At 40.5% G+C, this 18345-nt stretch overlaps 2 protein-coding genes across 9 annotated transcripts; one reads left to right on the forward strand and one right to left on the reverse strand.

Moving 5' to 3' along the window:
- Positions 1-1141: 1141 nt before the first annotated feature.
- LOC124177887 lies at positions 1142-18314 on the reverse strand. Of its 6 annotated transcripts, none has more exons than XM_046560799.1 (5): positions 18134-18314; positions 16999-17089; positions 4824-5622; positions 4061-4686; positions 1142-2196 (listed from the first exon to the last, which is right to left on the reverse strand). In XM_046560799.1, coding segments are annotated over exons 2-5 (1749 nt in total). In that variant the 5' UTR covers positions 17001-17089; positions 18134-18314; the 3' UTR covers positions 1142-1874. The 6 variants fall into 6 exon arrangements, with proteins under 6 accessions (XP_046416755.1, XP_046416758.1, XP_046416759.1 ...); XM_046560802.1 differs by having other exon boundaries at positions 17027-17089; positions 18134-18313; XM_046560803.1 differs by lacking the exon at positions 18134-18314 and having other exon boundaries at positions 4824-5432; positions 5509-5622; positions 17027-17223.
- LOC124177886 (glutamic acid-rich protein-like) lies at positions 7717-16934 on the forward strand. Of its 3 annotated transcripts, none has more exons than XM_046560795.1 (7): positions 7717-8396; positions 12286-12571; positions 12871-13158; positions 13992-14558; positions 15027-15321; positions 15567-15864; positions 16044-16934. In XM_046560795.1, exons 1-7 carry the CDS (start codon positions 8211-8213, stop codon positions 16203-16205), a joined length of 2082 nt encoding a protein of 693 aa, XP_046416751.1. In that variant the 5' UTR covers positions 7717-8210; the 3' UTR covers positions 16206-16934. The 3 variants fall into 3 exon arrangements, with proteins under 3 accessions (XP_046416751.1, XP_046416752.1, XP_046416753.1); XM_046560796.1 differs by having other exon boundaries at positions 7718-8396; positions 15120-15321; XM_046560797.1 differs by lacking the exon at positions 7717-8396 and adding an exon at positions 10703-11149.
- Positions 18315-18345: the final 31 nt, after the last annotated feature.

Genomic DNA, 18345 nt, shown 5'->3' on the forward strand with positions numbered 1-18345 from the left:
CCTCTTCCTGTTTGTTCGCGAAACGGCATGAATCGAACCTCTAATTGATCCATCGGCACTAAACTGTCACGCCGAGAACCGCAATTGCAAATGTGCAATATTTAATAAATGCATCGTTATCTCTGCGGTTTTAATGCAAACTGTACTTTTGCTCTTTTTACTGACTGGTTTTCGATTCCGCTCAGTAACAGGTCGAAAATCACTACGCAAGTGTTTCATAATTTGAAATTATTCAGTATGAGAGCTTTACTTGGCGCGTTTGTAAAACCGCGTGAAAAAATTCAAAATTAGGTGTCTACGTTTTTCAACTATAGATTTTCCTAAATTCTGCGAAATTTCTAACGCAACATCGACATTTCTTATAATCTTTCAGCATACAATGCTTTTTTCAGTTTCAGACATTCTATCTCTGATCTTTCCAGTGATTTTACTATAATACTCTAAAATATCATATAATAATAAATATTAAATATTGTAATATACAAAAATGAAAATAAAAAATTTGTGTTAAAAAATTTCATTACGTAAGACAGAGTTGCACAGAAAAGAATAAAATCAATGCCTCAGAATCGTAGCGTCAAATTGCATGAAAATGATGTGATTCTCCGTAGCGCGAGCCCGGAATCACGTTGGAATATAAAAACCGAAAAACGGTGGAAGGGTGAAAAACGGAGAGAGAAAAAGGAAAGATAAATAGACACGTCGGGATCCCCCGGCTGCAGTTTTGCAGAGCTTTTCATATGCCGCGGCATAGTTTGGCTCCGATATAGTGATAGTAATAAGGTGAAATTGGTGGGTGTGCATTCGCAGCACGCCCAGTTGTCAGACGGGCGCTACTACTGCGTCTCGGCCCGAGGCTGAGTGCCGTACCCACTCGGTATTATTATTCCGCCTGTTACTATCATCATTATTATCTCTGCCGAGAAGTGCTGTCGGTGGCGCCATCTCTCGGCTGTTGAGCTAACCACGTGGGAAATTAAAGTTACCGCGATTGGCTCGGGCGTGCGTTTGTTTTTTTATTCCCGCGAGTCAGGAGCGTGCGAATATTTGGGATTTGAAAGGCAGCTTCGTTCATCCCACGAGTGTGAAAATTTGTGGGATTTGATGCGCCATTTTTTGGAATATAGAATTTTGAATAAGGTTGGTGCAAACGCAGAGATTTAATGCTGCAATATTAGCGTGGCTTACAATTCGTAATACATAATTTGACATTAATTAAATAGGGTGGCTAGGAATTATAATGAAATATGATTTAAAGATCGTATAAATTTGTAGGCGAAGGACGTCCCGCTCATTCGCGAAAATTGATTCTGAATTTGACGATTTGTTTCTCTTTTCTATTATCTGGCAGGAATTAGAACGCCCTCTGAAAAGATGCAGGCTATTCGAATGATGAAACAAAATACATATGATTTTAATTTATCCACCCTAACGGAATATAATAATACGAATTATACGATGAGAGAAAATGTGGAAGAAAATAAGCCTCGTAAACTGTAAATATAAGATTAAAACAACGTTATAACCTAATGCTAAAGGTAAGTAAGGCCTCTAGGGTTTCACTAACGGTCAAATTAGCACCATAGAATTAGGGGGAGATGATAATATGAAAATAATTTCTTCAGTCTGATACGCGAAGCTTTGACATAGTATCAAATATACCACGAGGGTTAAATACAAATGTACGAATATCATACAAATTATTATAAAGACTACAAGTGTCTACGAATTTTAGTCTTTTCAAATTTATAACCTCCGAACGAATCGAGTGTAATGCAATATCCTAACCAATCTGTAGTACGTACATACATTCTACATCTACTACTAAGCGGTAAATATCTACGAATTCTACGAGGCTTAACATCGGTCCCTTTTTAGCCTAGGAAAATCAGGCTTGCGGAACCCTTGTCCTTGTTTCGAGTACACGAACTTTTCGACTCGTCATTCGACCACTGGGCGGGAGGTAAATCCACTGCGTTATCCATAGCTTCGGCTCTTATGTTCAATTCTTCCTGAAGATACGACTGCTGCTGTTTCACTGGAGACTCAGCTATTCGCTCCTTGTCGTTCAAGGACATCATCTCCCATTCTTCCTCCAATTCTTGCAGTAATTTCTCTCTCGCGGCCCGTTCATCCTCGCTCAAGATCGCGTTGTCCTCTCGGACTCGTGCTTCCCACAAAGACTTGGCCTCCTCACTGTGTGATGACGAATTTCATGTGTAGAGATCATGTATACACGAAATATGAAAAAAAACGTCGTGGATCAAGACTGGATGAGAATTAACGAACTACTGAATTCTCTATCTGTCGATTTTTCTTCTTGAAGTGCGACGATAACAATACAGGAAGAAGCACAAGAAAAACTCAGATACAACTATGAAGATGGAAATCGTATGAAAAAAGAAGAGTTTTGGCAAAGTGAAATATAGGTAACATAAGAAAACTTGGAGACCTCTAACTTGGAAAATTCATGGGGTTCGCACTTAATACCTAAATATCTCTTTGCAAATCGTTACGCAAAGGATTGGGTAATAGATCCGAGTGGAAAAGTCAAGGTGATTTATGTGTATGTATAAAATCGAAAAGCGAGGTGGAGAAATTCACGCTTCATAGCACATGTACGCTAGCGCAAGAAGAACGCAAAGCGTGACGTAAAATGTGTCTGGATAAAGGGGAAAAAAAAATACAAATTTCGTACGCAACAGCCTATAAGCATTCGACACAACGGGATTCCCGCAGTATTTCGTAGAGTAAGTAGAACAAAAATGTAAATTTGATACATGTGTAAAGCAGGTCACAATTGGCAAGTGACAAATCGTGTTGAGAAATACGGTTTTGGCTTTTGGCCTGCAGTGCAAATCTTCAGAACGTTATAGAACTCGGAAAATATGTGATTCATCGCTATAAATTGCCACATTGCCGTGACGTTTACAGCTATAATAGATATATCGCGTTATACACATAATTGTTATTTTCTCACGGCAAATATACATATAATTGAAAATCATTTCTGTATGTATAAGTATGTACGCCCCTATCTTCTTCGTTCGTCACTTTGGCCGGTCGGCGATCAGCCAGGAATTTGTATCGCGTAAGACGTTACGATCGATACTAAAAAGAGTTCTTATTAAGTCACAAGTACGTAATCAGCAGCAATAAATAATGAGGACCAAGGCCACTCGTAAAAAAAGAGCTTAAGACTTAATTCCGATTATTTTTTTGTTTTTTTTTTACAGTGTTGTGGAAAGAGGTAACGTTAGCGATAAATATCGGGAAATACCAAGTGCGCCGTTTGCGTTCACTTATATTAAGGGGGTAAATACGTCCACCGCTGCTAGAAATTTATATTTGTATGGTTGTATTTTATGGAGTATATTGTGAATTATAACACAAGATATTGATTAGACATTATATTTTAATTATTCAAAAGTAAGAGAAAAAAATGTTCAAGAAAATTATTTGTGACAAATTACATGTGTATTGAAATTCTTTAGGTCCCCGTTGCGCTTCATGGTTGACATGATTCCGTCGTTCTGGGTCGATAGATTTGGAAAATTCAAAAAGATTCCTGCACAGTAATGTCTTCGTTACAGTCTATCGAGCCGGATATTTTAATTTCACAAAAATTAGCATTTTATGACATTTTGAAGGTTGAAGGAACCGTTTTCATCTAAAATTTCATTCTCTTCTGGTTCATAAAAAATGTATTCAATTAGACATCATAAAAATGGTTCAACAGGCTATAACGAAAACATTACCGTAGAAGAATCATTTTTAATTTTTCAAATCCATCGACTTGTACCGACGGAATCACGTCAACCGTGAAGCGCAACAGAGGCCTAAAAAATTTCAATACACACGTCATTTATTATAAATGATTTCCTTGGCCGATTTTTTTCTTACTTTTGTATGATCAAGAAATAATGTGTAATAAACATTTTACGTTATATTTCACAACACACTCCATAAAATACAATCATACAAATATTAATTTTCGCCAGCGCCGGAGCTATGTACTCCCTTAAACACTGGTGAAAACTGCGAAAGAAAATTGACTAACCTGTAAATTAGGTGGTCATTCCCACTCGTCTCGCGTTTATCCATCAGCTTCATTCTATCGGCCAACTTGGTCATCTCTGAGTGTCTGTTCTTATTTGTAACTAAATTTTTGAAATTAAAAATTTCGACCTCCCTCTGAAGTTCGAGTCGGTTTCGCATGTCCCTAAGACGAAGTGCTTCGGCCCAATTTTGCTTCTTGCAAACCTGAACCTCCCTGTTCGCCAAATCCTGTATCTCCTCCAGCAATTGACTGTGAGTGAGAAAGCAGACCGGTCGTTTAGCGGGATCGTCGTATTTCCAGGAGAAATTTATGTTGTCGGTAGATGAATTTTTCCTGTTAGTGAAGCCCTCGGAACCCGGACTCGAAGCCTGAGACCGGTTACCGCTCTCGTATATCTGCTCGAGTTCCTGATCAGCAGTTGCGTAGCGTTGATCGAACTCGGATTCCTCCGGATCCTCTGCTTCTCGTTCTCCTTCAGCTTCTTTGGAGGTCTCCGAGACACGTTTCGCCGGGCTGGCCTGCCTCATGTTTGTATTTGCCAGGCTCCTACCCGAGTTGTTCGAAGGGTTGCCGTAATGTCTCCTTTCCGAAATCGCCGCATGTCCCGCGTATCCCATCACGCTTTCCTGTAAGATGACAAGACATTGAAATGAAGTAGCGTCGTTTTACTTTTACCAGATTATAGATTTGATAAGGCCGGCTGCGACAGCGTTATACTGAGCAAAAAACGGGGTTAAAATGATTTCCGATTCGTTCATCTTACCTGATCTTCCTGCATCTGACGTACGGACGAAGCAACAGAATTATAATCAGCCTCTTCCCTGTGCTGACGCTGGTTTGACCCTTCGTCAACGCTGTCAGTAGCGGTTTCGTAGTGTCGCCTTTCCCCGGTGTGCTTAACAGTCGACGTCGTGAAAGAGTTGCCGAAGCTGTCGATGTTGCTACCGTACATCATGTGCCCTTGGATGTGACGCTTCTCACCGTGATGACGATTCTCCGGATTTTCCTTGCGGCTCTGACAGTCGGAGGAGTAATTCCTCAGATTGGTTTGCTCCATACTTAGGTTGGAATTTCTGCAAGCATCAATGTGGTGTTCACCCTGATAATGACGAGAAGAAGCACCGCCAGTCTTGCATTCGCACGGACCGTTGCACGATTGAAAACAACCGTAATTGTGCGGATAATAAAGTGCTTTCTCCGTTTTTTTCATGTCGAGCTGCTTCCTCAAGTTGTCGACGGAGGCTCTGTCAGGTCCGTCTCTCACAGAAGGCATACCGGCGGCCGCCCGCTCTGCAAATTCTCCCCTGTAACCGGCATCCTCATCCTTCAGCATTTTTCTCAGATTGTTCTGTCGCCGACGAAGTCTTTCGGCCTTGGATTTACCGTCAATGAATTTATTATCACGGTAAAAACCCCCAGAGCTCCAAGAGTTGAAGTGCTCTGCTAACCTTGACTCCCGTTCAAAATATCTTGCCGCCTGACAGTGATAATCGAATCTTCGGCAAGCTTCGTTACGTTTTTGCACCGCTCGCTGATAATCTCTTTCGCGAAGACCACCGACCCTGATGAAGATAAACAATTTGAGAAACAGGAAAATTCCTTTTAGAACAACGATTCAAAGAAGATTGGATGATCGAGTTAGTCCGAGAAATATGACGCCTGATGATGGTTAGCTTTTCGTTAATTTCTGCGTTTTGCGTGTGTAATTGTATTTCAAACTGTGCAGGAGCTTTGATAAATAAGTTACTCATTTTCCCCGTACTTCCGAAAATATTTTCACTGTAGCTTTTGCACAGGTTTTCGTTCTAGAGACGGACGACAGCGGCTTATAGAATCGTGTGCGAATCAAATTTTAAAGCTTGTGCAGTTAGATTCTCCGTGCGAGCTGGTCGGTACCCTAAAATAGAATGTTTCATCGATTATTTGCATTCCTCCGACGATTCTTTTACTGCGATATTTCGTTCTTAAAATTCGGATAAACTCCTCGTAATTTCCGCGAGGTGGAATTGAATGAAAGCGATACAGCGGCTTCTTTGGCTATCAAAGTACGAAAGTACCAGAAGGTATGTAAATGAAAGGCGAGTGAAAGTGTCGTTTACGTTGAATTGCGTTAGCTTTACCTGATTTTCAGATCAGGCTGTGAAAATTTACAGTTAGATTTTGTGCTTGTTATTTTATAATGAATTCATTCTCGCATTCAGTTACTCATTCTTGATCAAAAGTTTGAAAATTATCTATACACACAAAATTCCTGCATTTTGCATTTCTCTCCTCATTAGTAAAGGTTTTTCTCTCTCCCTTTCTCTAGTTCTGATTAATCCCATTAGTTTGCGTGATAATCCACGTTCTTGTAGTCAGTTCTCACTTACATTTTCGTATTTCTCTTATTTTACTTTACCTGGTATCTCTAATTTTAATTTCATTCATCTCATCCCTAGTCTTAATTTAAACTTTGTACTCCCCACTGTGATCTTTTCTTTTTTCTCCTGTCTTTCTTTGTTTTACCTATTTTGTTTTATTTTTCTGTCCATCTACTTGCTTTTTCCGTTTATATTTTATCGTATCCTGTATTATTTTTCTGTCGCTACTTGTCTAACATCGCCATGGATGTAACAAACCTCTATCCATCTATCTATCTATCTCGCTTTCATTCTTTAATGCTAATCAATCCTTTTACCAGTTGTTTACGTGCATACGAAGAACATCCAACGACTTCAATCAATATTTCGAATACGGTACAACCTCTCAATAGAGCCGCTCACGGGCTGTGAGGGGAATACAATTCTCGGTTCCCCGACTCTGACTACAAGCGCTCGTTTTCGAGAATTAGTTCTCGACCTTCTCAATAGTACCGCACGAAAATGTGCAACCTTCGTACCTTTACGTTCCATTTACGTACATACTAATGAATCACTGAAGTACGTATGCACGTATTTCACTAGCGGCATTGTTGAGAGAGACTGCGAAAAACGCCGGAGTACCTAAATGGTAGTTACGCGGAGAATTTTCAAAATTACGACTACTTTTCTCAAATAAAAGAGTTAAATAACTTTGCTCTTATGTGTAGCTGAAGAGAATCACGGCTCATATTCCTCATGCAAAAATCTGCAAATACGATAAATAATGACGGGAATGAGACGACAAATCTCAACGCATGCAATCAATTACGTGCAACAGAAATCCAAATAAATATCAACATTCGAGGACGATATTACTTTCCCATTTTTGGCAAACGCAAAATACCCACGAGTAGGTACGTCCACTCGGGTTTGAGACACTTCCGCTTCCGCCGCCCTCATCATCCGTCACTAACGTTGAATGAGATGGAGAAAAAATTTTAAGAATGAACAAGCGGGGTACACGCTTCGGGAAAAATTCCGCGAAGCATTGAAAATTGCATTGTAAACAGTTACAGAGGGGGCGGCAAGGCGGGATGTGGGTGTGAAGGGAAGACGATACGCATAGCTTCGCGAGCGTAAGGCGTAAGCACGAAGTTGCAGAGACGATACGGCCTAGAAGACCATCTATTTTTGACCTCGCGTCCCGTGTGACGTCACGTGCCAAAAATACCCGAAAACGGGGGGAAGCAGCCAGGGGGGCCATCGCGCGAGTTACAGGTCTCGATGTCTCGACTGGATTCGAAAAAGTGGCGTAAATCCAGTTATTTCGAGGATTCGTTGCCAGCGCGTGGACCTAGAGTAGTCTCGCGACGGCGGCTGTTGGGCGTAACATTAACGTCCGTAAGCGTTAATTGGAATATAAAACATATATATATATATACAGCGCGAATTCGAAACTCGGTAGAATATTTTCTTTCTTCTTGTTCTCGTTTTCGTTGTTTATTTGATGTTTATTTTTCTCGTGAAAACCGCGAATTAAGCGCCGAGAGAATTGGTGCAGCTAGATAAACCCCTCGGCGTAAAATAGGCCGCGTATTAACGGCCGCAGGGAAGTAACGCGGAAGAAGAAGAGCTTGCGAGAGTGTCGAAGACGAAGAGGAGAGTGAACAAGTTTCTCCACGTCGTTAGCCTCATCGCTCAACCAATTTTTTCCCGCACGTCTACGAAGCGCGAGTCACGCGTTTCCACGGAGGATATTTTGTTTTCTTTAAAAATATACGAAACCGCGGTGCGACATCAATTTTGACAATATGCCAGGAGCCGGGGGGCAGCAGCAGCCGCAGCAGCAACCCCAGAGGACGACTTTTCGCCCACCCTGGGTCAAAGAGGGTCCCAACCCTCTGCCGATGCCCGCCGCACCCTGGACTCTAAATTCCAGGAGGGAATCCAGGCCCAAAACCGACGAGCCACCGGCCTTCACTCAAGTCACGCTCAAGGTGAGTTTTGAAATTCTTTTTTCACTCGCAACCCTTGTCGGATATCGAAAAATATTTTATATTCGCGCACCGCGTCTGGAGAATCTATGGAAGAAAAAAAAAAGAATCGTTGCAACGGATACACTGGAGTGCGAGAAAAGTTTGAGGAAATTGTAGGGAAGCCGTGTGTGGAATGGGAGAAAAGTATGTTGAGGCCGCGAGTCGAGGATCATGCCATGTCGAAGATCACCCTGAAATAGAATACGTGGCGCGCTTCAGCAGGTGGGTTACATTATTTACGTACGGACCACGCCGATCGATCAGCAACGAAACTTTGAGGCAACTGATCTTTGACCAAACTCGCCGAGAGCAAACAATTTCGCGATTTGAGTCAGTAACACGTTACTGTAACGATGCATGTTCGGGAAAAAATCTTTGAAATCTGAAGTCTGAAATTACGTAAATCGTACCGAATCAAATATACCTATATTTTTTTAAAAGCCAACTCCTCGAATGTCATTCTAAAATTGCGAAATAATGAAATTCTTCCTGATGTTTCGTGACGTTAACGTCGCTTGCCTCAACCTTGTGAAAAAATAACACCAAGTGCAGCGAGCAGTTTTTTCTTTTTTGCAATTTATTTGATATTTAAGACGAATAGCGATCACGTCTGCAATTAATCGACATATCGTAGCATTGTAAAACTTTCCCCCGGTTTGTACAATTTCTTTTGTAAATCACTCCCACGTTTCATTCTGAATAATCGGCGAAACGTATTTCCGGATTTTTTGAAACGTAACGAGAGTTGGAAGATTAATTTGAAACTATTTGGATATGGAGCAGCAAGAAAACAAAAAAAAAAAAAAAAAAAAAAAAACGAAAAACATTGGGGAAAAAAATTACTATTTTGAAATTTTGCAGTGACTTTGAAGTAGCCAAGTTTTGAAAATCTAAATTACCGCTTTGCCGTATTATAATTTACCGCAATTCAGAGATTCGTAAATTTTAAAGATTCGTAAAAAACGTGTTGTCCGAAACGTGAATCGTTACAATAACGTTACTAATTTCAGCCTCGTGAAAAAAAATTTACAAGAACCGCAGCGTATAATAAAATTTTCGTACAACGATTTCGTAGAGTTATCGTTTTCTTTCAAGTTCTCGTAAACTTTGCGATAGCGATATCATCGATCCTGCAGTAACGTTTCTCAGATTCATCTGCCGCGTCGTGCAAAAACTACAAGTGCGACCGACAAAGAAGTACAAAATTAACCGCGAATCCAAAATTGCGAAAAACTGCGCGCCAGAGTTGAGAAGTTTATATTTATTTATTATACCTACCCGTTATTTCGCAGTATTTCCTGTATTGTAAATCCACGCTATCGTGCAAAGACCGTTTCCTGCGGTACTTTCTACGTGGTTTTAGCAATACACCGTAAATATTGCTCCTGCAGTTTCCGGTGAATGGACAAATATTTACCGGATATGGATTTGTTGCAAAAAAGGACCAAAAAAAAAAAAAAATGTATGAAACTATGCCTTCGGTGCAAAACCATTTGCGAGATAAAATGTTAAAAATATTACATCCACGTTTTTCGGTATTGTAATCTTGGTCTCTAACGATGAAACTAGATCGTAGCTTTGCGAACGGATGAAACGAAGACGGATGTCAATTTGTGAAAAAAGCTGCAACATATCACGTTATTCTTGGACCATGGATAACTTTTTTCTAATAAATTAAACACACACACGTAGGTATGTAAAAACGGCATGTGCAGGATAGTTTCGATTTCTCGCTGCGTTCGCAATACTGCACGCATCGGGTCACGATTATATTTAAAGCTACAGGTTTATTTCAAATCCTCGTTGCTGGTTGCGGCCAGCTGTGTCTTCCGTCAACCTATACCTAAATTACGCCGAAATAAATTCCCGCATTCGCGCTCGTTCGTACGTGTATCGGATATATATCTATGCGACGTAAAATTTATCCATCCGTCCGCGACATGCGTATACCATACCCTATAGAATGAAACTGCCGACGGATCACGGGGCGCGGGTCTATTGATAGGAATTATACGCGTAGACGACGACGAAGCGACGATATTCGAGGATGTGCATTTGACGTCCTCTCAACCGGCCAATAAAAAACCCTCCTAGCGGAGAGACGAATAACAACAATAATATTGGGAAAGCCGTGTTTATTTAAAGACGGGCGGATCGACCGTGTTTGTCTCTCTTTCTATCGGTCGAGGACTCGAACGAGCGGAGCCCCCCCAATGACGTAAGTTTAATTTGTACGCCCGTTAGTGAGCGCGTGAAACTCCCCACGAGGCGACGGAGTGAAAAAGTGCTCCAGGTGTCCGATGAGAAAAGAGACAAACGCAAATTGACGCGATTTTTTTCTCTCTGTTTTTTATTTCCTTTTTTTAACACCCAAATCTCTCGAATGATAAATTTTCCCCAAACCCCTCCCCTCAAAGTATATTTCATATAATTGGCGACGCATCGAGAAAACAATACAGCATTTTTTTTTATTTTTGCGATTCATCAACGCCGAAAAATCACCGAAGCATTCACTCCGACATAAATTGTTCCTCAGTGCGACAATTATAACTTGTATATTTCAAAAATAATTTGAACATCGATAAATCGATCGGAGTGAATTTTCCGTGTATAATATATATATATCTATATATCTATACCGACAACATCTGCGTTCGATGGATTTCTGGGCAGCAATAACTGCGGACGATGAAGACGGCGTTGATTATTGGCACGTATGTAACCGTAAAATCTCGAGGTAATAAAATAGACGTACATATGTAAAAGAAAGAAGAGGATTTACTCGCGGATTTATGTACGCGGCTCGTGAGAGAGGAAAAAAAAAATGGCGCTTGGCCACCGCTCGTTTCGTCAATGTCGAATTTTTCCACACTGAAGGTCGTACGTATAATACTGCAGAAATTTGAAAGCCTCAAGATTCTCTGTGAATTCATGCGAACCCTTCAACCTGAACGCAGTCGAGCATCGGAAAACTGCAGTTGCTTTGTAAGATCATTCTATTATATATGAAAAGCCAATACAAGATCTATCAGAATTTGCACGGTGAACGCGAATTGTGGCGTGCGAGTTGTAGAAACGCGTTGTGTTGTATTACGGGTTTCGAATTAGATGAGTAATTATGAAAAACGACGAGGTTGACGTTAGTAACGTTATCGTAACGAAACGTTGAGAAAAATAATCACTATTTTATTATTTATACAATGATTTTGGGGGAACTAGGATTGCAAAATCTTAGTATATTTCGGTTTATTACAGTTCACTGAATTTCAAACAGTTCCAAAATTGCGAAATAACGGTTTTTCCTCAGCACGAATCGTTAGGCTAACGTTGCTAACTAAAACATGATGAAAAACTAACAACAACGCGCAATGCACATGCAAAACTTTCGTAATTGCGGATGAACCGCAGACTATAAATTACAAGCACGTCTATTACCAAGTCGACGAAGACTTGTACTTGTTCACTGACGTTCGATATATTTCTTTATTGAAAGAAAAAAAAACTAATCCGCGTAAATCGCCAGTGATTTGTATAATGCGTACAATGTGTCTGTATTATAACGCATACATTGACAATGAGGACACGGTAGTGCGGTGGATGCTAAAAACAACGCTATAAATTTAACCGCTGGTTTCACCGGGTCGTTAATCTTTCGTCTCTCGAAGTTACCTAGCGACGCGTAGCGCAGCAGCTTCCCAGCCTAAAAAATTTGTCGTTCCATATCTGCGGCCACGAGCCACGTTTCAATTTTTATCCCAATTGGGAAAAATTCGTTAGAAATTCATCAATCCCGCTGTGATTGTACCGAGATCGAATATTGACGAGAAAATTTCGTTCCGCTGTTTTTCAGAGCGTTCCAAAGCCGGTCGAAGCTCCGATCAATTCGACACCCGCAGCCGCCGAAGCGCCGACACGAAAACAGAGCAAGATCACAATCATCCCGTCGCAGCCGAATACTCGAGAAGCCGCGAGTAAACCGGAAACGGTGAGCAAACCGGAATCCGCGAAAACAAAACCCCGGGAAAATGGAAGACACGAAGCTCACTCCAGACCCCAACTCGAGCGGCAAATTCGCGTCGAAAAATCAAGATCTCGCGCCGATGTCGTTCCACTTTCGAAGAGCGAAAGCACAACAGGTGAGGATTTTTATACTTTTGATCAATTTTTAGTCGAAATGTCTCCTTTGTCGATTGTTGTTGGGGTTTACTTATTTGTTTAATTATTATATTTTTTTTTACTTCAACTTTTGTCTGTCGACATGTCGTCGAAATCAACGACAATTGATTTTAGCACTTTCCAAAATTGTTGTCAACCGTTTTGAAAAGCAACGAAACTCAGATTTTTTCACACTTCCAAGTTTCGGGTTCAAGAAACTCGTCGATAAGGGAAACCGAACCGTTCCGATTTTCAGTTTGAAAAATGTTTAAACCCTCAGGAGCACCCACACTATCAAAAAGTTCATCGAGGGCGGCCATACCGCCTCCACCGCCTCCTAGGCCACCACCTCCACCGCCGGCTAGAACGATCTTGAAGGAATTGCCACCCCTCAGCGAAAAACAGCAAAAAGTGATAGAGGCTTTGAAATCGAGGCCAAGAAAGCGACCGGATTGGGCATGTATGATGAAGGAAGTAGAGAGTGGAAAAAAATTAAAGAAGGTTAAATGCAACGACAGAAGTGCCCCGATACTCGAAAGAGTCAACAAAGTTGTCGAGGACCCTGCCGGTGAGTTTTACAGATCAATGCGCCCAACTAGTCACGATTTTGTAATCGACCACATTTTCGTTCTCCCCACTTTTTTGTTTTTTAATGTTTCCCGAAAGAAGAACTATACCGATTTGTCTCACGACAAAGATAATTACGATGGCCTGTGAAGCCGATTGAAATTTTTTCAAAATTTCTAAAGCGTTGATTAAAAAAAAAAAACGAAAACGAAAAAAGAAAAAAAATTATTGACAGATTTCGTCGGGTTACTTTTAATGATGTAATTAATTATGAGAAAATAAATATTCCGCCTCATCACCCACGACAAAGGCGTACCAAGTGTTCGTTACAAAAACCGCATCGTGATTCTACTTTTTGGAAGTCTTCGGTCGGCCGTAATGTTCGTTACCGTCTAATTGATGCGAGGCAAATGCAGGAAAAACGTCAGTACAGTAGGCTGTAATTTTTGTCTGAAAACAAAATCTCCCGACGGGTTTTAACCATCAATGAAACGCACGCGTTATTTCAAACAACTAGTGGAACGTGACAAGCGGATTATTATGATTTTCTTCTTCTCTTCGCCCGAACGATTTGTAAAGATCTTCAGACAAACCGGCGTTAGATGGATCGGGCAATGTCACAGTAACGAGTTCTAAATTTCTCGCAGTATTTGTATTATTTTTTTTCCAACTGTGCTCGTTTTCTCTTAAAAAGAAAAAAAAAAAAAAAAAATACGAAGTTACCGAAACGATTACTACAGGTGAATCGAATGGATTTATTGTAAAAGAGAAAATTTTTCTGTTTTTCCCTTTGCTTTTTCTTTTTCTTTTTTTTTCCCCCGGGATCCATTTCAGGCAATGCCCATTTTGTGTTCGAATCAGAGAAATCGAACATGCACAACAAGCTGCTGCAACAGATCCAATCGGGGGTGAAGTTAAAAAGCGTAAAAACCAACGACAGGTCAAAACCGATGCTGCAGGGCCTGAGAAAGTTCCGTAGGCAGATGACGATCGAGGAACAGATACAAAAGGCCGAAGTAGCACCCGTGGACGAGGTCGTTCCCGACGAGATGGACGACATAGACGCGGTCCGCGACGACCTTCAAAGTACGAAACAGATGCTGGCTATCGAGCTGCGAAACAAAGAGGCGGTCGAGAGGGAGAACAAGAGATTGCAGGCGAGGATTTTGAATCTGGAGGTCGAGCTCGAGCGCGAGAAGTCTCAGAAGACGGTTCAAGAGTACAAGAAACAGGACGAGAAGTTGGCAGAGGCCCTGAAGCAAGAGGTTGATCAGGCGAGAAAAGAGGCTGAACGTATGGAGAAGAACTTTGCTGCGGTTGCAGAGGAGAAGGATAAGATGAAGAACGAACTCGAGGAGATGAAGAGGATGTACGCGGCGTTGGAGAGACGCATGAAGGCCGGTAAGTTTATCGAGCCGACTATTGCCGTGAGGATGAAGTTGGCAACGTTACTCTAACGACGCGTGTTGAGGAAAAATCGTCACTTCGCACCTTTGGGAATTTCGAAAATTTAATAAACCATGATCGATAAAATATATTCGCCAAGCCAACGACTTGAAAATTGCTCTCAAACTTGCTCAATAATGATTTTCTTCACTGATGTTTCGTTACGTTGACGTTACTAACTTCAGCCTGGTGACTTGATGCGGTCGGACATTGATTCGTAATTTACACACAGTACTCGTAATTACTTGTAAAGCATCAATTGCAGCACTCTTATTCACCGGAAAATTCCACTGCGGTACAGGGGGAATTTGACGCACCATACTTTCACAACGCAGTACAGTCGGACCCATTTTACTGTTATGACAAAATTTATTAATTCTACTGTTCCCTCCCCCTTTTTTTCCTAAACGCGACCGCGTGTAGCCATAAACTCTAATCTGCCAGAGCCATGGTCAGATGTCGATTCAGAGTTTGAAGTAGATGAAAGCGCGGACACGTCCTCGTCAAATTTTTCAGGCATGGCATTAGCTGGGTGTCCCAGTGCCAAGGATGTCGCGAAGATCGCCTCCCAAAAGAGCGTCGATCAGCCGGAGTATGAGAGCGAAGAAGAAGAGGAGGAAAGCAGCGAGGAGGATGAAGACGCTGATCCTAGTGTCGCAGCCGAGAAGCGGGTTCAAAGGGAGCTCAAACTCCTGACTACCAAGATAAAAACCTTCAAGTACGTTCCATGAAATATTTCTTACTACTTTGTCAAACTCGAGTGACAATCAAGAGAAATCATTAGTATAAAATGAACTTGAAGTTAGGTTTAAAATTCGATTGGAAAGTTTTCTTTATAATAAATACAGTGATAATTTACCTGGAACTGTATTCTCCCGTGAGAACCTGAAGCTTGATTCAAGGCCATTGCTGCGCATGAATAATAAGATATTTAATTGAACAATTGGTTAACTTTTTGCACAGGGATAAAGCAGCAAATGCCAAAAAGGAGAGGCATGCATTGCGGGAACAAATAAAACAACAGCAAAAGTTGTTGAAGGAAGAAAATAAGAAATTCAAGCGACTCCAAAAAGAGGTGGATAAAATGGCTAAGCTTATGCACGAGGAAGAGGACGACGAAGAACCGGAGGAAGAGGAAGAGGAAGAAGAAGAGAGTGAAGAGTCTGACGAGGAATCTGAATCCGAAGAGTCGGAGGACGAGGAAGAGTCTGAAAGCGAGGATGATAATGCTCCGGTTGAAAAACGCAAAAACAGTTTACAGGTCAATAATCATTATCATAACTATCATTGTTTAGCGTATCCAAGCAGTAACATCAAAAATAATAAGTCAGTTTGAAAGCAGATCTGAAAATGAAATTTTAAAGTTGACAATTATTTAAATTTGCATTTAATACTCCGCGGCGCTCTAATTTTGACTATTATATTTCACTATCTCTGCAGGCACAAGTCAAAAGGCATGAAGGGCGTTTGGCTACGCTCAAGAAAGGAAATTATCTACTCAAGGCGACGGTTGACCGTTTAAAAGACGATTTAGCGAGGCAACGTGAAGAAAGCATTACTCTGCAGGAAGATTTAGACTCCGTATTAGCCGAATTAGGCTGATGCATCAATGGTACATCGATACAATGTTAATCCATATACATTATGGTGTTTCAGAAAAATACAATTTGCTATTTTCCACCGTGGCATCCCCTAAAAGGTTTTGTTAAACCTAAACAAACTTTATACAACGTGCCATGGTGGATAATCACGAATAATTTTTATCTGAAACACCCTAATATACATACAATACATACATACATACACAATATAAATATACATTATACACTGTACACGAATGATACTAAAAAACATAATAATCGTTTTAAGCATACGAATAACAGTAGTCATTGATAATGGTACCATGATGAATTACGTATATTTAAAAAAAAAAAAACATATACCAAATATCAGCTATCCCTGCACAGTCGCACCTGTGTTTTTCTATTAAATTTTTTCGATCACTTTAAGGCTGTTTTCACGATGTTAAGAGAGATTCAAATACATTAAAATTTGATCAAGAGATTTGTTGTTGGGTGAATGGAATTTTAGATCATTTGCAGTGCGTACCATAATGGGAAAATGTATGGGTGCGTAGGCTGCAGGATTGGCGTGCGACCATGTACGGCACAGCCGAGTCACGAATCAGAAAAATCGATTCTACGTCGTACACGTAATTGTAAAACTAGCTAATAATTAACATATTTATACATTGACAAGCTACTGTATTTTGTTTTTGCAATTTGAATTGTAAGATATTTTTTTTAATAAAGAAAAGATATTGGCTGTTGATTAGATCTCGTTACGTATTCAGGCTGCACCACCGAGCCGGTTAGTAACAGGCATTTTCACTCACATTTTCTCCAATTCCCGTTACTCCTCACCTTTATAATCACTCTTCAATTCCCAGTTGAGACGCCCAAAAGAATACTGCGTACCTTGAAACACTGCAACACAAATTATCGATCGCCTTTAACGAAAGCAAAAACTGACAACTGCGTGTTAAGGTTACGACGTTGAGACAAGCCGATTTACGATGCAGTGGACATTTGAAGTTTCCAAACTGTAACGTACTACGTGACAATTCCCTAGCAACTGTCCTCTGGATACCCTAGAATCCAAGGTAACATAGGGAATTTTGAATTTATCGTACGGGTGCAAACACGCGGAAATATTTGAAGATGGATAAGATTCTTGAATTGATCGAATAACTTTTAGTGATAACAGGGTACGTAAGCGTATAATGAGAATTGCGAAATGCCTGGTTTTAGACAGATGTTCAATTATGTCTGAATACGATATTTCTTTTGACCCAAACGAACTTTTTACGGGGTGCCATGGTGAAAAATCAAAAATTATTTTTTTCTGAAACACCCTGATATACTATACATAATAAATACACACTATACGCTGTATAGGAATGATGCTAAAAATCATAATAATAGTTATAAGCGTACGAATAACAGTAGTCATTGTGAACGTACTAAGATAAATTACATGTATAAACAAAAAGAAAACTCAATTACACACATCACGGACTTGACACACATACATCCCTGCACAGTCGCACCTGTTTTTCCTAGTACATATTTTCGATCACTTTAAGGTTATTTTTCACGAGTTTAAGAGCGATTCAAATACATTAAAAGTCGAAGAAGAGATTTGTTGTTGGGTGAATGGAATTTCAGATCATTTGCAGTGCGTACCATAATGGGAAAATGTATGGGTGCGTAGGCTGTAGGATTGCCGTGCGACCATGTACGGCACAGCCGAGTCACGAATCAGAAAAATCGATTCTACGTCGTACACGTAATTGTAAAACTAGCTAATAATTAACGTATTTACACATTGACAAGCTACTGTATTATGTTTTTGCATTTAAATTGTAAGATATTTTTTTAATGAGGAAAAGATATTGGCTGTTGATTATACATCTCTACGCATTTCATGCTGCATCTACGAGACAGTTAGTAACAGGCATTTTCACTCACATTTTCTCCAAATCCCGTTACTCCTCAAATTTATAATTCCTCTTCAAGTTCCAGTTGAGACGCTTAGAAGAATATTGCGTACCTTGAAAGTTTGAAACACTGCGACACAAATTATCGATCGCCTTCAACCAGAGCAAAAACTGTGTGTTATGGTTACCTACGAGCTACGACGTAAAGACAAGCCGGCATACAATGCACTGAACATTTGAAAA

Source organism: Neodiprion fabricii, chromosome 3 (assembly GCF_021155785.1).
Source record: "Neodiprion fabricii isolate iyNeoFabr1 chromosome 3, iyNeoFabr1.1, whole genome shotgun sequence".
NCBI lineage: Eukaryota > Metazoa > Arthropoda > Insecta > Hymenoptera > Diprionidae > Neodiprion > Neodiprion fabricii.